This window comes from Neomonachus schauinslandi, chromosome 11 (genome assembly GCF_002201575.2).
Source record: "Neomonachus schauinslandi chromosome 11, ASM220157v2, whole genome shotgun sequence".
In the NCBI taxonomy this organism is placed as follows: domain Eukaryota; kingdom Metazoa; phylum Chordata; class Mammalia; order Carnivora; family Phocidae; genus Neomonachus; species Neomonachus schauinslandi.
Window position 1 is genome coordinate 46,803,430 of NC_058413.1, and position 20,388 is coordinate 46,823,817.

The following is a 20,388-nucleotide window of genomic DNA, read 5'->3' on the forward strand; positions in this document are numbered from 1 at the left end:
GTCCTGGGATCGAGCCCCGCATCGGGCTCCTGCTTGGTGGGAAGTCTGCTTCTCCCTCTCCCACTCCCCCTGCTTGTGCTCCCTCTCTCGCTGTGTCTCTGTCAAGTAAAGAAATAAAAATCTTTAAAAATAAATAAATAAATAAATAAATAAAATGTAAAAATTATTATCTTTACAATAGTATCAAAAAAACATGAAAGAAATCTAACAATATGTTAAAAGCCTAGACACTGAAAACTACAAAACATTACTGAGAGAAATTAAAGGCCTAAATAAATCAAGAAATACCTCTTGTTTATGGGTCAGAGGATTCAGTATTGTTGAAATGTCAGTCTCCCCAGATTACAATCAAACTCCCAGGAAGGCTGTTTTGTAGAAATTGGCAAGCTCATTCTAAAATCCATATGGAAATGCAGAGAATCTAGAATAGCCAAAACAACTTTGAAAAAGAACAAAATTGGAAGACTAGCACTATCTGATTTTATTATAAAGGTACAGTAATCAAGATTGTGTGATAATTGGTATAAAGATAGGTCAGTGGAACAGAATAAAGTCCAGAAATAGTCCCACACTATATGTGATATGTGGAAAACTGATATTCAATGAAGGTGCAAAAGCAATTGGTAGAGAAGGGATAGTCTTCAACAAATAGTGTGAGACAATTGGATTTCCAGATGCAAAAACAAACAAGAAACTTTGCACCAATGTAAAAGTTAATTCAAAAGGGATCATAGACCTAAATGTAAGACCTAACATTATACAACTTCTGGAACAAAGCATAGGAAGAAATTTTTGTGACCTTGGGTTAGGCAAGGGTATCTTACATTCAACCCCAAAAGCATGATTTATTAAAAGAACAAATTCATAAATTAGACCTTGTCAAAATTTAAAACTTTTGTTCTTTAAAAATCCCTGTTAATAAAATGAAAAGACAAATCATGTATCTGCTTAAAGGGCTTGTATCCAGAATAATTCAAGAATTTTTGGGGCCCCTGGGTGGCTGTCAGTTAAGCATCTGCCTTTGGCTCAGGTCATGATCTCAGGGTCCAGGGATTGAGCCCAATGTCGGGCTCCCTGTTCATCGGGGAATCTGCTTCTCCCTCTCCCTCTCCCCCTGCCCCTCCCCCACAACTCCCACCATTCCTGCTCCTGTGCGTGCTCACTCGTTCTCTCTCTCTCTCTCTTTTGCGTGCACAAAAACAAATAAAATCTTTACAAAATTAAAAATTAAAAAAATAAAAATAGTAGGATAAAGCAATACTTAACAGAAGGGGAAGGAAGCATGTGGATTGTGCTTTTTGGAGACCACTGTGGTATTTTACAGCAGAAGAACCGAGGTGTCCCATTGACAAGGAGGAAAAAAAGCCAGTGAACTAGACAAACTGAGTCCCTGGGGAGATAGGACTAAGTGGAGAAAGTTTAATTTTTCTTTTTTACTGGAAATCAAGCACCGTATTTTGTCATGCAAATACAATCAGGTCTTTGTTTCTCATTATGGTAAAAAGACATTTCAGAAAACAGAATTGAGAGCCCAGAAATAAACCCACACATATATGGACAATTAATTTACAACAAAGGAGCCAAGAACATAAAATGGAGAAAGGACAGTCTCAGCAAATGGAAAAACTGGACAACTACATGAAAAAGAATGAAACTAGACCACTATCTTACACCATATACAAAAATTAACTCAAAATGGATTAAAGACTTGAATTTAAGACCTAAAACTATAAAATTCCCAGAAGATTCCAAAGGCAAGGGAAGCAAAAGCAAAAATAAACAAATGGGACTACATCAAACCAAAAAGCTTCTTCTGCACAATAAAGGAAACATCAAAATGAGAGGGCAATCTACTGAATGGGAGATGATATTTTGGAATCTTCTATCTGATAAGGGGTTCATATCCACAATAGATAGAGAGCTCCTACAACTCAATGATTAAAAAAAATTTTTTTTTAATGGGCAGAGGATCTAAATAGACATTTTCCCCATGTTTCTTAATGTCAGATTCCAAATGTGGCTATCTGCGTATTAATCAACCCAGCATTCAAGTCAATCTGATTTTTTCCCCCCCCATGGAAGAAATCCTCACATGCTTGTTTCTTAAACTGTAGCTAAAGAATTAAAAAAAAAAATTGCTCTGTATCTTCTTTTCTATTTCCAATAGACCTAATAATTAACCCCAGTTTGGGAGCAGATTGTCTTTTGGCCTCAAACAGTTAGCTCCAGCAGGTGCCCTTGTGGTACTCAGACACTCAGACACACGAACAGTGCCCCTGAGCACTGACACCGTGATGCTATCTAAGCACCAATTCCAGTTCAAGCAGGGTGAGTGCCAGAGGCCTTGAGAAGTGTCTAACCTTGCTAACATAATTGTAGGGTCCGGGATTTGTGGTGAGGCCAGTCACTCAGTACAGAGGGCTATGAAAGTATTTTTCCACTTGTAGAGGAGTTTTGCTTCTAGTCCTAGCATATGATCTCCCTGAAATGCCTGTAAGTTCAACTTAAGGTCATATTCATTATTTCCATTCTACTTTACCTCGTAAGTGGGTCTTCAAAATTATATACTTAAGCATATTAAGTATCAGAATAATCAAGGAAAGATACAGATATGTATGAGGCAGTGGTTTCTAGGGAGAATAGTCATTGAGAGAATGGTTTTGTTATTTGGAGCTTTGTTTAATAAAAGTTTTTAAGGGGCGCCTGGGTGGCTCAGTCGTTAAGCGTCTGCCTTTGGCTCAGGTCATGATCCCAGGGTCCTGGGATCGAGTCCCACATCGGGCTCCCTGCTCGGCGGGAAGCCTGCTTCTCCCTCTCCCACTCCCCCTGCTTGTGTTCCTGCTCTCGCTATGTCTCTCTCTGTCAAATAAATAAATAAAATCTTTTAAAAAATAAAAGCTTTTAAAAAATTTTTTAGAACATGTTATGGACTGGGTCCGTAGAAATAGCCCTGAACTCTTCTTCTTCCCTGTGACTAACAAGGTTTATTCCAACGTCTGTTGGGGCAAAGTTGTTCTTTGAGCACATCTGCAATGTGCTCAGTCTCCTTGAGCACATTGCAGATTCCTCCTCCCTGAGACTCTCAGATGGAAGGGAACCAAGTTCCATCCTGGGCCTGTCTCCTTCTGTCCTACCACCCACAATCTGAGTCACCCCCTCTCTATCATGTGACACTGGCTGTTGGGTGTCGCCATTGATTCCGAACCAGAAGCTCGGACTAGGGAGCGTGCGGTTCTGAAACACTGGAATAGGGCACACTACCTGGCTATTCAGGGCCATGTCACAGTTGTCCCATGGAAAGCTCTCCAGTCTTCTGGAGATCCGATGCAACAGGAAGTGGCTGAGAGCAGGGAAGCAGCTCTGCAATATACAAGCCTATTGAATGAGAGTCACACTCTCTTTTAATATATTTTCCTAAAATCCATTTTATTTTATATTACTTCTGAGCTAAAATTTTAGTTCATTTAAAAAGCCAATAAGAAAATGTTATAGGGGAAAAATCTTTAATCACAGAAAACTAGGTTTCTAACCAGATGATAAACTTTGATAAATCAATGATACCCAGATCATGACTTTAAATTCTCACTGATCTATTAGGCTGTAACATCAACATATTACACACATGCCTGCTCACTTTGGCTGACCAAATGTGGGCCTACATTGCCAAATTAAACATGGAGAGAAAAGCTGGCTTCTAGACAGCCTGCCTAACATGTTCATTTGAAACAGCTTTAAAGCAAATATAATTTTGATTGGAACTTATCTCAACCAAACAAAATTCTCTAATGGTCATGAGAGATTGAGCAATATAGAGGTGAGATTGCTAGGTGGACTGGAGTCACAAGGTCATCAGCCTACCTTCTGCCAACATAAGATGGCTCCGTAGAGTCTGCATACAGCTTGTCTAAAGTACGCTATAGCTCAGTAACCGTTCCAAGCTCTGCCTTCTCCCTCTCCCACATCATGCCTTCATCCTTATTCCTACATCCAGTGACCTCACTGCCTAATTTAATGATGAGGAATTAAGTTAAAAGGCATAAGCCCTTCCCCCTTCCCTTGGCACTTGAACATCTCTTTCTACTAATCTACTCTTCTATCCCTCCTCATTTCCAAAGCTGTTCCCTGTGTCTGAGCCCTTAGTCTCATTCATTCTTGCTTTCCCCGGGGCCTTGCTCTCTTAGTTATCAGCTCTTTTGCCACAATTTGTTCTCTCTCTACTGGCTTCTCCTGCATTGTCTTCAGACAGCCATATATTTCTTTTGTCCCAAAAAGATCTTTTTTTTTTTTTAAGATTTTATTTATTTATTTGACAGAGAGATGCAGCAAGAGAGAGAACACAAGCAGGGGGAGAGGGAGAAGCTGACTTCCTGCGGAGCAGGGAGCCCGATATGGGGCTCGATCCCAGGACCCTGGGATCATGACCTGAGCCAAAGGCAGACGCTTAATGACTGAGCCACCCAGGCACCCCCTGAAAAGATCTCTTGCTGTCCTCTAAACCACCACCTCCTCTTCTCATTCCTTTCACTGACAAACTTCTCTGTACAACTTTTCTTGTTTTATTACACACTATTACACCACAAGTGCCTGAAAAGCAAGTTATGACTTATGTCTGTCAAGTCCCTAGCACAGTATAAAGCACTGAATGAGGCATAGACCTTGGGTTCAAATTTGGTTTCAGTGGCTACTGTCAAATGACCTTGGGAAATTACTTAATCTTACTCTTCCTCAGCTTCTTCGTTTCTAAAGGAGGGGGGCGTGGGAATAATAATGCTTACCTTCAGAGGATCTGAATAGGGATTTTTCCAAAGAAGACATACAGAAGCCAATAAGTATTATGAGAAGGTGCTCAACATCACTAATACCAGGGAAACGCATAATCAAAACCACGGTGAGATATCACCACACACCTATAAGGATGGCTAGTATCATGAAGACAAGAGGTAACAAGTGTTGGCAAGATATAGAGAAAAGGGAGCCCTTGTGCATAGTTGGTGGAATGTAGATTGGTGTAGCCACTGTAGAAAAGTAGTTCCTCAAAAAAACTAAAAACAGAATGACCTTATGATCCAGCAATCCCACTTCTGGGTGTTTATCCAAGGGAGCAAATTTGGTATCTCAAAGACATAGCTGTACTCCTGTATTCACTGCAGCATTATTCACAGTAGCTAACATATGGAAACAACCTAAGTGTCCACTTACAGATGAATGGACAAAGAAAATGTTATATATATAACAATGGAATATTATGCAGCCATGAGAAAAAAAAAAGGAAATCTTGCCATTTGCAACAACGTGGCTGGACCTTGAGGGCATTATGCTAAGTGAAATAATTCAGAGAAGAATAAATTCAGTATGATCTCATTTATATGTGGAATCTAAAAAAGCCAAACTCATAAAGACAGTAGAATGGTGGTTGCCAGAGGCTGGGGGTTGGAGGAAATGTGGAGATACTGGTCAAGGGATACAAACTTCCAGTTATAAGAGGATTAAGTTCTGGGAACCCAATGTACAGCATGATGACTGTAGTTAAAAATACTGTATTATATGCTTGAAAGTTGCTAAGATACTGGATCTTAAATGTTCTCACTAAGAAAGAAACTAATTATGTGAGGTGGTAGAAGTGTTAACTAATCCTATTGTGGTAATCATTTCATAATAGATAATGTGTATCAAATCATCATGTTGTATACCTTAAATTGACCATGTTATATGTCAGTCATATCTCAGTAAAGCCAGAAAAGAATGATGCCTATCTTGCAATGTTGTTATGGAGATTAAATGAAATTATGTTTATAAAAACTCCTTAGCATGGTGTCTGGCATGTAGTAGGCGCTCAAAAAGGCTGGTTCCCTTCCAACTCCACTCATGGTAGGGGTTCAGTTGATTGACCGCATGGTCAATTTCAGGTCACCAGTCAGTGGCATGGCATCCAGTTTCTGTTAAGTTTGATTCTTACTCTTCTGTCTTGTGTGTTTCAGGTTCACAACCAATATCCAACGGAATTTGAATTCAATCTCTATTACTTAAAGTTTTTGGCTTTCCACTATGTGTCTAATCGCTTTAAAACATTTCTCCTGGATTCAGACTATGAAAGATTAGAGCATGGTATGTGTTTGCACTCCCTTGTTCCATCTTTTTTGTTAGTTTTGTGTGTTTTTAATTAAAAACTCTAATCTACCCCCAAGTATGGCAAGGCCATTTTAGGGTATTACCCTGAACTATAAAAGTAGAATAGATGGGGCGCCTGGGTGGCTCAGTCGTTAAGTGTCTGCCTTTGGCTCAGGTCATGGTCTCAGGGTCCTAGGATGGAGCCCCACATCGGGCTCCCTGCTCCGCAGGAAGCCTGCTTCTCCCTCTCCCATTCCCCCTGCTAGGGTTCCATCTCTGGCTGTCTCTCTCTCTGTCAAATAAATAAAGTCTTTAAAAATAAATAAATAAAAGTAAAATAGATATGAATGAGTGCCCACCTTCTCCGATTATGTGCTGTGCTCTTAGGGACTACAGGTGGTTGTCCCAGTAGCACTGTAGAAAGGTGAAATTTGCTTACTATTTTAACATCCCAAAGTGGTATCACTGAAGAGAAACGTTTGACTTAGTTTTACCGTCCCTGGTACACTCACTCTGGTAGGAAAAGTGCTGGACCCTGGAGGCAGTTTGAATAGCAGGGAAGGCCATGGGCTCCAGAGCAGATAGACCAGGGTTCAATTCCAGCATTCCTAGTACCAGCTGAGCACTTTGGACAAGTTCAGTGCCTCTCTGAGTTTCCTCAGCGTCCTCCTCTCTAAAATGAGGACATTATTAGCACCCAGCCCTTTGGCCATGATGGTCACGTGAGGAAATATTTATAAATCTCTTAGCAGTTTCTAGCTTATAATAACCACTCATTGAATTTTATTTATTTATTTTTTTTTTTTAAAGAGTAGATTTTGAAAGCCCCTGTGAAAACATTCCCCACAGGGATTTTACATTCTTACTTTTATTGTTTTTTTAAGAAGGGAAGGAATGATACACAAGATCTTGTTAAGAAGACGGTAAAGAAAAAAAATCATCTATTTTCAATATATGTACCTGGATATTCATAAAGAGAACTCTTCTAGTGGCTGAAAATATTTACTGATGTTCTCAGTTTAAAATATGAAATCAAAAAATGTTGCTTTCCAGTGTTTGCTATTAAATGGTCTAGTATGATATTTCATACTTTTGGTAAAGGAGACAGCACTGGTTCTTATTTATATTCCAGACCTTTGTTGACTCATAGAATTGTCATTCCACACGTCATAATCAGAAACTTTAATTTCTTAAGCACTGTGTGTTGGGAAGACATTAAGGAGAACTGATTACATTGGACATTGGAGTCACTTGGAGAACTTTTAAATCTTTTTTTTAAGATTTTATTTATTTGACAGAGAGACACAGCGAGAGAGGGAACACAAGCAGGGGGAGTGGGAGAGGGAGAAGCAGGCTTCCCGCTGAGCAGGGAGCCCGATGTGGGGCTCAAACCCAGGACCCTGGGATCATGACCTGAGCCAAAGGCAGATGCCCAACCACTGAGTGCCCCCCACTTGGAGAACTTTTAAAATAACTAGTATCTGGGACCCATCCTCAGAGATTCTGATTTAATTGGTCTGAGGCAAGACCTAAGCATTGGGATTTTTTAAAGCCCTTGATTTTTCTGATCTGTGGCCAGGGTTGAGAACTACCACACTGGACTCTGCAGTTAAAAGGTAGACAAGAAACAGTACTTAGTCTTGGGGGCCTCTTTGTAGGATTTTGTGCAGCCTTGGGCTTGAAACATTCTTTTCTGATCAACTGGTAAAATGCTTGTTGACTTTTGACTGAGTCATTTCATTCAAAGCAAGACAGCACTGCTAAGAGAGGCACCCTTCCTGGCCCTTTGAAGAAATACTCTCCTTCCTCACCCTTACACATCTTCTCTATTAAAACCAAAGTGAGCCCATGTGAGTGGCAAATTGACTGTTTGATAGGTACAAGGATAGGATCAGAAAAGGCCTGAAGCACCCCCCCTCTACATTTGGCTTTGGTCAAGTCACCCAAAGATACAGACCACACCCTTCTATCCTCCAAAGTCTCCATGACCATGATTTGCAGTATATATAAACTACTGAACGAGAAGAAACTTTAAACGGCTTCATAATGAACAGCCGAAGACTGGAAAAAGAAACCTAAAATTATGTTTTTAACTAGGCTTCATCACATCAACTCGAAGTCCTTCCCTTTTCTCCTGAAAAATGTGTAGAATGACTCCTGGCGTGGAGCTCTGTGAATCTAGATCTAGATGTAGGATGTGGATTAGAAGAAGGTCATGATGAACTGCTAAATACTTGGGAAAACCTTATCAGATGTTTTCCTTCCATTTGGGCTTTGTTTCCCTATAGCTGAGAAGTTCATTCCTCTCCTTAGCTTTGCAGTTACCTCTAAGGTTTCTGCACGTACATTGCTGTTTTGAGGGCTGTAAAATAGATTTTACTTTTCATCTGCTACATGCATCATAGTTCTATTTATTTATTTTTAAAGATTTTATTTATTTGAGAGAGAGAGAATGAGAGATAGAGAGCATGAGAGGGAAGAGGGTCAGAGGGAGAAGCAGACTCCCTGCTGAGCAGGGAGCCCGATGTGGGACTTGATCCCTGGACTCCAGGATCATGACCTGAGCCAAAGGCAGTCGCTTAACCAACTGAGTCACCCAGGCACCCGCATCATAGTTTTAGACAGACTGTTGATTTATTTGACTTTTGTTTTATTGATTTTTTTTTTTTTTTTTTGGACTTACAGGAACTTTGTTTGAGGATAAAGGAGACAAGCATGCCAAAAAAGGAATTTGTATTTGGGAGTGTATTGATAGAATGCACAAGAGGAGTCCCATTTTCTTTAATTATTTATATTCACCAGTGGAAATAGAGGTACCGTAAGAAAGTATTTATGTTTCATTTTCTGAATATTTAGTGTTAAAGTTTTCCTTACTTTTAAGTATATATAAGCCGTTCAAGCTTTTTATAAACATTGGACTAGGAAGCTATTTAAAATACCAGAGGCTATTTAAAAGTTTGATACACCACGGGTTTGGGTTATGATGGAATGGAAACTGTTCATCATATTCTTGACCACAAAAATTAGGAGCTGGACCCTCAAATCTAGAAGGGGTAACTTAAAGTCAAAGCGAGGCAACTTTCCACGGGATGGAAGACCAAACAAAACTTGAAACCTCAACTGGTTATCTAAGCTGAAAAAAAAATCTAAAATACTTTGGGACAGATTTCTTTAAGTCCATTTATACCAAAGCCATGGAAGAACCCTTTGGGAAGCAGGGATGTTTGGAGCGCAGCCCAAGAAGCATGACATTTCAGGGGCAACCATGCTCTGTGATGCACGTCTATATGAAGTAAGCTCTGGGATGGGACAGACTGGTGTGATGAGCAGTACCACCTTCCTCAGGGGCAAAAAGGCCCTATCCTTGGCTCCATACATTAGGACCCCACTCTGGCCTTTCTCCAGCAACCCCTCCTCAGAAGGTGCAGAGCACAAGAAACCAAGTGTTTGTGCTTAGATACCCCTTCTTTATCTAAACCATGCTCTGGTACCCCAAAATTTCTTAACCCAAATCCATGTTACTCACGAGACTACTTCCAGTCTGTCTCCCAAGCCAGTGCATGTGCCCCTCAGCCCCAAGGACGCCTAAGGAATAACTGTTTGGCAGGGAGTAGACAGAGTTTAGCTTTGTGGGCTGGGGTATATATACACATTCATAAAAGACCCTCAGAATATAGGACAGAGCCAAAGTGAGAGGAGCAGGGACTTAGGCCGAGGACTGGGAGCTGGGACTAGCTTCCCCAGTGCCACCACTTTCTGGTGTAGAATTCCAAGGAGTCCATGATATCTCATTTTGAGCTTGGCCTTCCAGGTCATTAGGAAGTTCTGTTTATCAAGGTAGGAGGAGAGACATATTTTATTTAATAGTTTATCTTGATGTATAACATTTAAATATTTAGACATATGGTATTAGAACATCCATTCATGCTCTTGCCCTGGACCCTGCAAATGTTAGGGGCCGGCTTGCCTATAAACTTGGGGTGCTTTGAGGTCAAGATGAAACTATATTTCAGAATTCTCTTTGAACAGGCCCTGAAGCCCAATGTAAATGTCTCCAGCCTCAAGAAGTGGGATTACTACATAGAGGAGACCCTTTCCACAGGGCCTTCATATGACTGGATGATGCTGACCCCCAAGCAGTTCCCCTCCGAGGACTCTGAAGTGGCCGGAGGAGCTGGGCTCCAGAGCCAAAGGAGAACGGTGTGGCCATGCTATGATGACGTCAGCTGTGCTCAGCCCGCTGCACTCACCAGGCTTTTCAGTGTAAGTCAGGCCTATGGAGACATGCACGTAGAGCACCCGAGGCCTCGGAAACCAGGCTAAATTAGAACTGGCTCGCAAACTTCTAGACATGGCTCTCCTCACTCTGGGCCAGTGTTATATGTGGCGCCACAGGAGGGTGAGGAAACCAAATTTGCTCCCCAGCAGCAGCAGGGGACCAGGCCCAACCACTGGAAAAGAGTCCAAAAAAGTAAGTTTTCTGGCATTATGAGGAAGCAATCAAGCAAATGGAGCAATTTGCAGCTTCCCAGCTGTTTTAGCTGCCCAGCAGCCTGAGTCAGGCCTGGGTTATGGCTTTTGTGGGTGCTTTACTTCCTCTGGTCAGAAGTGTGGGTGGTTGATGGCCTGATGGGAGTACTGCCAATCGTCTTCTCCAGGGAATATTCTGGAGTGAAGGCGTCCCAGCAGTGGCCACCCTGATGAGAGCAGCAGCCCCAGGAAAGGGTTTGAGCCCTGATCTGGGCCCCACAGTTCCTGAAGAGTCTTCATCCATTCTTCTGACCGGGGGAGGGGGGCGGGGGGGGCAGGAGGGGGGACACACACGCTGCAGTGAAGGCGCTGTCACAGGGCCAGCTACTCTGCTCTCCAGCTTCCCTCTCCGAAGCAAAGTCCATTCCTTGGGCATTTCTTGATTCATTCTTCCCACATCTGGTTTTAAATCATCAGAGTTGGGAGTTCCTCTGTCAAAGACAGACCTCTACCTCAGCCATTAGGATTTGGACACCAGCCTTTTTGCTGTGGCCATCAGATTTCCTGTGGGGTGGCCAAAGGTCAAGGTGTTTGGGATACATATTTTCTCTTTATTTAAGCTATTCTGTACAAAAAGGCCTGATTACAGATCCTAATAAATCACCTTTGCCATAGTACGTCATACCAGCTAGAGCTCCCACCACTGTCCCTGGCTTGGGAGACCTCTGAGGCCACCGACTTTAGCTGCCTCTGGCCATGATGTTCATGGGGCCCAATACAGAGGAGATTTGGCTCTGGGGCACATTCTGATTTCTATGAAATACTTAATGTCAGAAAACTCATTTTAATTGCTTTGCAGGAAATTGAAAGATTGGAGCACAAATTGAACCAAACCCCTGAGAAGTGGCAGCAACTGTGGGAAAGAGTAACAGTGGACCTTAAGGAAGAACCCAGAGCAGACCGTGTGAGTTGATAAAATCCTGTGAGGAGCTACTTCGGAGTTTTTTTGAGGGTGCTAGGTCAGGTGGGGCCCACTGCCACAGGTAACCCAGGTGGGTGTATGGCCAGAGGGAGGGATGGAAAGGGGAGGGGTCATGCCCTGGAGGTCCAGGGCAGAAGGTCCCAAATGACTGAATGCTTCCTGAGTGTCTCACTTTACCACAGTGACATAAGACTTGTGTTTCAGGGCCCCGCATCCAGGGAAAATTACCGGGTTCTTTTCTATCTGCTCCTCTGTGGTTTCAGCTGATTTTCTACCACATGAGTAGGGAAGGGAACACCAGGACCATCTTCCCTTCAGAGAAATAGCCAGAGAAAAGAAAATATTTTTAAAAGACAAACTATGCTACTTTCTGTTGCTCACACCCCCTTTTCTGTTTCTGAATTAAGAAACATTTAGCATAACAATATTTTAAAAACACACACTCTGTTTTCTGTTTTTCACACCCCCTCTTCCGTTTTTGACTTAAACTTTTATCAGGCCTTAATATGTGCAAGAGGCCATGCTGAGCCCCCCCCCACTTTAGCATCCCCCACAGCCCACGGTGAGAGGGGGCGTCCCTGCTCACAGGCAAGGAGACAGGCACAGAGATCACACACCTCGTACTTGAGGCAGCCACCATCAGATCCACACCAGACTGGCTCCAGATGCAACAGAAGGGAAGTCAGGACAGCTGTGAGTGTTGTGAAGAGGACTTCAGATGTCACAGAGGGACAAGGAGAGTGGGGGACAGAAGAAAGCCACCAGGCTGCCGAGAAGGGACCCTCCAGGCACTAGCTCTGGCCTTCAGATGGCAGCTCAGGGAACTGTTGTCAGACAGACCACCGGCGGGTGATGTCTGACTGCTTTACTTCTCAGAAAAATAAAACCGTTTCTTGATATTTTTTTCTGATTATGAGAGTGAGATATATTTATTATTTTAAATAAGACAATACACAATAAGCAGAGGATAAAAATCACCTACAATTTATAGCCTAGAAATAAACCACAAGCTGTCAAACTTGTATCATTCTAAACACAAAAAAAAGGGATTTGCTATATATACTGTTTTAAAACCAGCTTTGTGGGGCGCCTGGGTGACTCAGTCAGTTAAGCGTCTGCCTTCAGCTCAGGTCATGATCCTGGGGTCCTGGGGGAGCGGGGAATCTGCTTCTCCCTCTGACCCCTCCCTCTCTCGTGCTTTCTCTGTCTCACTCTCTCTCTCTCTCTCTCTCTCAAATAAATAAGTAAAATATTTTTTTTTAAAAATGAGGCATACATGACCTTCCTTTGTCACTATATATAAGTCAGCACAGCAGTTTTAATGCCTGTCATAAAATTCCATTCTATGGAAATACCTTTTTTTTAACCAGTCCCCTAATGATAGACATTTACGTTGTTTCTGGTTTTTTACTATTATAAACAACTCCAGGATAACATCTTTGTATGTATGTTTTATTTAGTACTCCAGTTTTCTCCTTGAGGTAAATTTTTAGAAATGAAATTATTGGATGAGTTGCTCAATAAAATCTTCATAAAGCTTTCCTAGCTCTTTTTTTTTTTTTTAACGTAAAATGCAAATTTATCATCTTACAGTTTAGGGGGAGGGTTTTTTTTTTTTATCAAAGTATGGCTCTTTTTCAGCCGCAGAGACACCCTTCAGGCTCCCCAGGAATTGTGTCTCCCAACGTGCCCTCCTGTCAGAAGCGGTCTCTGCTGCCCCTCGCAGACAGCGGCGCGGGCCGGGAGCACAGCGCCCGCGCGTGCCCGTCCAATGGCGTGGACCGCAGAGCAGCCACGCTGTACAGCCAGTACGCGTCCAAGAACGACGAGAACAGGTGGGCGCGCCGAGCCACCGCCCTGCACTAAGCGGGGCCTGGCCAGGACAGCCTTCTGTAACCTTGAATGGATTTGCCTTCATTCTTTCTTTGTTTCTGTTGTAAATGTGTTAGATGGCTCTTTGAAGAGAAGAAATCAAAATTACAACTAAAATTAAACGTCAAGAGGTTATAGCGATTTGTGGTTAAGTCCTGGTTATTATTATCTCATGCCTGTTCGATCGTTAGAGGGATATGTGTTAGTCAGCAGTTTGGGGATGTCAGAAGTTCAGCTCGTGCTAGCTTAAGCAAAAAGGAGTTTACTCACGTAGACTGGGAAGGCCACGGATGTGCCAGTTTCTCACACAGTTGTCTTCGGGCTTCTGTTCATTTGCTGGCTCTGTTTTCCTCTAGGGGTTGCATCATTCCCAACATGGCACAAAAGATGGCTGCTGAGAGCTCCAAACCTCACAGGTTTGGTAATTCCAACAGAAAGAGGCAGTCTTTCCCCCAAAGGTCTAGTAAAAAAGATTCTGGAGACGATTCTGACTGGCTTTTTTTTTGGACCATCCGAGGGAAAGAGAGGCTTGACAAAAACAACAGACATCCCCTTCACAGCACTTTTTAAATGAAAAACCAAAATTAACTGGCCTGTCATCGTTTCTTCTAGGTCCTTCGAGGGAACGCTTTATAAAAGAGGGGCTCTGCTGAAAGGTTGGAAGCCCCGTTGGTTTGTGTTGGATGTAACAAAACATCAGGTAATAATACTATGAAAGCCTACAGAAATCACCTCTCTCTAGGCTAGACTGCAGCCTCACTCTACCTCATAACTGACCAGTCAGCCTGGAGGTTGAGTACACATTTTGATTCTCAACACATTCATTTCTAAAATAGAGTCTGTTGAGGGGCACTTGGGTGGCTTAGTCAGTTAAATATCCAACTCTTGATCTCAGCTCAGGTCTTGATCACAGGGTTGTGAGTTCAAGCCCCGCATTGGGCTCCACACTGGACATGGGGCCTACTTTAAAATAAGATAAGTTATATAAAATATCAAATAAAATATAAAATAAAAAATGGAGTCCGTTAAGAAAGATACAAACTGGTACCCCTATACAGTGTTCTGGTAGGACTTGCACCTAGAAGACCATTTCCAGATAAAGATCTTAGACGGGGACCACATTTCCCTCTGCTCAGGGCATTTCATAAAAGTTAGAGTCTTTGTGGAAGAACATAGAGAATTTACTTACAAATATGCAATGGAAGCCCTTTTGGGGAGGGGATTGTACTTTAAAATAACGGCTCTGAAATCATAGAGAATAAGCTGTAGAGACAAGTTCCGTTAAACCACTAAATATAACATAGGACAATGTCATAATTTTTCTGTAATTTATAATTACACCAGATTATACTCACATTCTTACCAATCTTTTGGATTTCTTTAACATGAAAAGTTTATGTTAGATCCATTTTAGACCTACTTCTACCCATGCCTGACTGCACAGACAGAAAAAAGTCTGAGGCCAGAACCGCAGTGACAGAGGCATCAGACACTTTCCTACTGTGTAAGTTAGAGAGTGAAATTCAGTCCTGGCACATAATAACCACTCAGTCAAATGTTGAGCTATTTCTTGTGTTTTTCAAAAATCATTTTATATCTACATGCTATCTGGCAACTTATATTTTTATATAATATATCTTGAACATATTTTCCTACCAGTTCATAAAGATCTTCCTTATCATTTTTGAAAAGTTATAGTAGGGCACCTGGGTGGCTCAGTTGGTTAAGCGGCTGCCTTCGGCTCAGGTCATGATCCTGGAGTCCCTGGATCGAGTCCCGCATCGGGCTTCCTGCTCGGCGGGGAGCCTGCTTCTCCCTCTGACCCTCCCCCCTCTCATGTGCTTTCTCTCTCTCATTCTCTCTCTCTCAAATTAATAAAATCTTAAAAAAAAAAAAAAAAGTTATAGTATTCCATATGATTGATATAATTAACCAACCATCATTTAATTAACAAACACTGCATTAAAAGACAGATACATCTTTTCCATTTTTAGCTAATAAAAACAGTGTTGAAGGAAACCTCTTTCTGTGTGTCTCTGCATGGTCATGAGAGTGTTTCTGTAGAGGTGAGAAGGATGTATCAATAGGCGTAAACATTTTATTTATTTATTTTTATTTATTTATTTGAGAGAGAGAGCAGAAGCAAGGGGAGCAGCAGAGGGAGGGAGAGAAACAGGCTCCCCACTGAGCAGGGAGCCCGATGCGGGGCTCGATCCCAGGGCCCTGGGATCATGACCTGAGCCGAAGGCAGACACTCAACCGACTGAGCCACCCAGACGCCCCAGGCATAAACATTTTAAATTTTAGTTGCTGTTGCCAAATTATAGTCCAAAAGGTTTCTAACAAATTATATCCCCACTAACAATGTTTGGGAATACCTAGTGCCTTTCATTCAACCTGAATATTATCAGCCATTTTTAATATTTCTTAATCTAAGTGAAAAGTGAAGTCTTACTGATTTCATCACTTTTCTTTCATCAGCGAGGTTGCTCATCTTTTCAGATGTTTATAGGTCATTTGCATTTCTCCTGTGACTTGCCTGTTGAGATTTTTTTATCATTTTTCTACTAGATTGTTTATTTTTTTTCTTACCGATTTCTAGGAATTCTGTATATATTCTAAACCTGTTTTTTATATGTTACCTATGTTTCTTACAATTGTTAGTTGACATTTAATTTTATTTTTTAATATGTAATCTTTTTATTCATTCAAATTTCAAAAAAATACGTCTTTTTCCTCCTTTCTGTCAGCCACCAAGAAGCAAGCGGTGTTTTTATTTTCTTGTTTATTCTTTCAGGCATAGGTTAGCAAGATGCAGAGGAAAGTATTCAAATACATTTTGAAAAGCCATGCCATTTTCCCTTTCTGTGTCTCTTATATGCCCTCTGTATCCTTTTGGTTCCAGCTGCGATACTATGACTCAGGTGAGGACACAAGCTGTAAAGGCCACATTGATCTGGCTGAAGTAGAAATGGTCATCCCTGCTGGCCCCAGCATGGGAGCCCCAAAGCACACGAGTGACAAGGCTTTCTTTGATGTAAGTTGATCTTACTTGTCTTTTCCTGGCTCTGTACATGATTCCTTACAGTCCATCCACCTCCAAGAATTATGGGGCCTCAGAGCAATTGATGGTGACAGCAGGTAGGTTGCAGACCCCCTGGCTATGGGAATTGCTACAGAACTTGAACTCAGCACTCGATGCCCAAAGCTGACCTCTTCCTTCCCTCTGTTCAAATGTCTCAAAAAGGCTGCATATTGCTTTGCACAAAGGACTTCTTCAGTGGGTGTCCAGCCACATATGGAGGCAGATGAATTCCCTATTAAGTATTGTTTGTTATTTTACTCACTACCTTCTGTCAAGAACAGATGCTACTTCCCTTTGGATCCAGTGGTCTTCATGCTTGACCGTCCATAAACATTGTCCTTAGTCATACATGATGACTATTTGCCCTTAGGTGAGCCTTGGGGCATTTTATGGGCCACATGATAGGATTCTTATCTAGTTCCCATAGCCAAGCAGGGCTTCATAAAGAGCACAGTCATACTCTAGGGCTCTGTTCTAGCCATGAGGCCATTTCCCTGAGTCTGGGCTTCCAGGGTGGCCCCAACTGAAGCCTTTAGAGAAGGGGATGGAAAGGGGACAGGGAAGCCAACTTCCTCATGGTGTGGATGAATCTCACTCAGGCTTGTCTGAGGAGCACTGGGAGCTTCCATGGCACATTTGCTGCATTGGTGCAGTGCATGGGAGAGGCCAGAGCCATTCCTGACCCTCTTCCTTAGTCAAGGAAGGCCCCAGGAAAGTGCAAAGTTAGGCTCTCCTAGCATGTCTCCTTTTTCTGCCAATGGCCTTCTTATAATACCTGCAGTGGCTCTGGGGACCAAAAACACAGTGTGACTGTGAAGGCAGTGACAGTATGGTCCAGGGGGGGAATGAGAACATAGAGGTTCTGGGGCGGTATGGGAAGGGAGGTTCACTGGGATTGATTCACACACTTAGCCAAAGCCATAGAACAGGCCTGCCCTTCATCTGTGCTTCTCTTCATTTGGTTTTGTAGCTCAAGACCAGCAAACGTGTGTATAACTTCTGTGCCCAGGATGGACAGAGTGCCCAACAGTGGATGGACAGGATCCAGAGCTGTATCTCTGATGCCTGATGCCCATGGTCAACCCAAGCAGAAGAGGGAGGAAGGACTCATGCTGTCAGATAGAACAAAGTGCATGAATCCTTGAGGAGTTGACAGCTTCCTGTTTGGTTCTAAAGAGTCATCCCAGGCCTAAGGTTCTCCTGCCCAGTCTTACCCAGTGCCCTCTTTGAGCAGTTGCTATGTCTGCTTAGCCTGAGTGAATGTGTCACAGAGGGCTGGCCGAGAGCCCCAGGCACTCCCTGGGTCTTGCACTAGGTTGTTCTAACAGGGTCTTAGTGGTTAGGGATCAGAAGAATGCTTCCTGAACCAACTGTCATCTGTCCCCTAGGCAAAATGGCTACCACTTACTTGACTCCTTCTTGATGAAACTAGATCCTTTTTGTTCCCAAGGTCACAATTTCCTTGGAGAGCTTTCTGACAAGCAAAAATCAAAACTCTCCAAGATGATCTTACATTGTGTCTGGAACAGGTTTCCCAGCAGAATAGCTCCTACTCTTAACTGCCTGACCTTAGAGATGCTCAGTTCTCTGGTGCTCCCAAAAGGTGCTTCCATAACCCCTGCTGGGCCACTGGGGATCACAACAAGAACCTCAGTGCGCAGTGGCAGGCAAGGGGCGGGCGGGCGGGGGTGCACACAGGATTCTCTTGAAGGAAAAAAATGGCCCAGGGAAAGACGCAACAATGACCAGGCCAATGCAGTAAAATATTGCTTCCAAAACACTGAATTTTCTAGGCCAAAGGTGCCCTGAGGATCCAGGACTTTGTGTTCCTATGTATTCTTCTGCTCCCTGACAGCTTCTTACACAAAATAACATGCAAAAAGCCGAATGCACTAACTCACAACTAAACACTTGCACTGAACTCTTAAAGAAGCGAAGATATTGGAAAGACAGAAGCTGGCTGTTCATGAGCGCATCACACCTGTGACGGGCTGTGTAGACAGCGGCCGCACGGCGGCACGATCCGATGCCCAGACGGCACTTCTGCACATGCACAGTAAGAACTGTTTGTAGATTTTCTTTACTTTGGATAATGTTGTCTTTGTTCAGCTTAAGATCTGAGGAATGCTGTTGGTTCACAGCAAGCGGGGCAGCGAGCTCTCTGCCCACAGGCGCTGCCACCAGCCGGAGTCAGAGGTAGCTAGGTGGTTGTTGTGGAATGTTAATATGTTACATACCAAACTAATATTTCAAAAATATGTATATATGATTTCTATATCCTTGTTTTTCAGATAGCCTACTTCTAATTTAATATAAAATTAACTGATTCGTGCGTAAGATTTCAGTAATGAAAATAGTTCCCTTTTTAAAAAATAAAAAATCACTTTGTCTTTGTAGATTACAAATAAATCAGATTTTCAAATTTAAAATTATCTACACACTAGAAAATAGAACTGTGTTAATATATAAGAAATTGGGGAATAATAAGAATGAAGGATTTTTCTATCATTTTCATTTTATAAATTGCCACCTGTGAAAATGATTTTTGCACATTATTTGTATTTTTTCTTTGTATATGAAATAATTTTTGTACTTTGTAAAATATGGAGCCCATTGTACCTTCAGCTATTTGAGACTGTACACAGTGCTTCTTTTATAACTGGATTCTTTTAACTTTCATAAAGGTGTTACATGCCTTACATTCACTAACCATCTTGAATTAAATTTATTTCTTAAGAGAAAGCATCCTCATTTGCTGTGAAATAAAACTCACTATGTAGTGCACAGTGCTCAGAAGGCAACATTCAGGATTTATGTATGAGACTAAAAGTTCAAGGGTGAAACGGCCCATTGCGGGCCTTGCTTACGAGGTCAGTAGACACACTGGACTCGCTGGCCTGAGCTTCGGGGCTCTGGACACACCGCCGCCGAGTTTAGGTAAGAGACCTGAAGCCGCTCTCCCTGCCCTGTGCCTTTCATGAGCGGTGTGCAATTGGTGGGGTCCTTTATGTCTTCTGGGTATATGGCCATTTGTGAGAACTTTAGGCAGGATAATCCGAACTCTAGTCGGGTGGCTGGCTTTTCCGTTCCAGGAAGTCGTTAGCACAAATGAAGGCTCGGCGATTTCAGTTCTGGACAACGCTTCTTCTAGTTAAACCCTTGAGTTCACCTTGGGGACTGTAGCTACATCTCCACATGGAGCCAACAGAATGCAGCTTCTCACCTCAGGGCTGAACTGCTAAGTCTTTTGATATCCAGGAGCCCTCTGTGAGCCAGGCAGAACAGCCCCCGGAGCCTTCAGATTCCCTCAGTCTAGAGGCTCAGGTGACCCAGGTGGGGGCCCTCAGGCTTCACTGGTCCCAGGATTCTGCCCCTGCCCCTCAAATAGCTGTGTCCCTGAAATTCAATCACAAGGGAAACCACTGAGATTGGGGGTTCAGCACAAGAATATCCAGATGCCCTTCGTTCCTCAGGTCTTAGCCGTGAGGGGGAGAAGAGCACTGGATTCCAAGGAAAAAAGACTACGGCCTGGCCCCTTATAAGAAGCCTATCCACCACCCCTCACCTGTGGCGTCTGTGACAAAGCCTTTCTACAGCTGGGCTCTTGAAAGAGGCAGATCTTGAAAGGAGCGCATTGTGCAGGTCCTGCTCCCTAAACCCTGAGCCCAAGTTCTTTAGTCTCACTTCCCAAAGCCCTCCACCCAGTGGCCTCCATTCCAGAGCTAGAGCTTAAACTGTTAATGGCCCGGCACGTTTGCTTCTCAACAGAAATTGACATTTCTAGATATTTCATTGGGGGTTCTCTTAAGAGTTATTAAGTAACCCCATCATCCCATAAAGAATTTCTGAACAATCTCAAGCTGGTAACAAG

At 42.7% G+C, this 20,388-nt stretch overlaps 1 protein-coding gene across 4 annotated transcripts in view; it reads left to right on the plus strand.

The window, feature by feature from the left end:
- SBF2 (SET binding factor 2) overlaps window positions 1–19,222 on the plus strand; it is a 467,712-nt gene extending 448,490 nt beyond the window's left edge. For all 4 annotated transcript variants that reach the window (XM_044919518.1, XM_044919516.1, XM_044919517.1 and 1 more), the window contains 8 exons: window positions 5,979–6,105; window positions 8,794–8,921; window positions 10,138–10,371; window positions 11,438–11,542; window positions 13,202–13,395; window positions 14,045–14,132; window positions 16,338–16,469; window positions 17,488–19,222. In XM_044919518.1, the coding sequence (XP_044775453.1) occupies window positions 5,979–6,105; window positions 8,794–8,921; window positions 10,138–10,371; window positions 11,438–11,542; window positions 13,202–13,395; window positions 14,045–14,132; window positions 16,338–16,469; window positions 17,488–17,586 (1,107 nt within the window). In that variant the 3' untranslated portion in view covers window positions 17,587–19,222. The remainder of the gene's footprint in view (window positions 1–5,978; window positions 6,106–8,793; window positions 8,922–10,137; window positions 10,372–11,437; window positions 11,543–13,201; window positions 13,396–14,044; window positions 14,133–16,337; window positions 16,470–17,487) is intronic.
- Window positions 19,223–20,388: the final 1,166 nt, after the last annotated feature.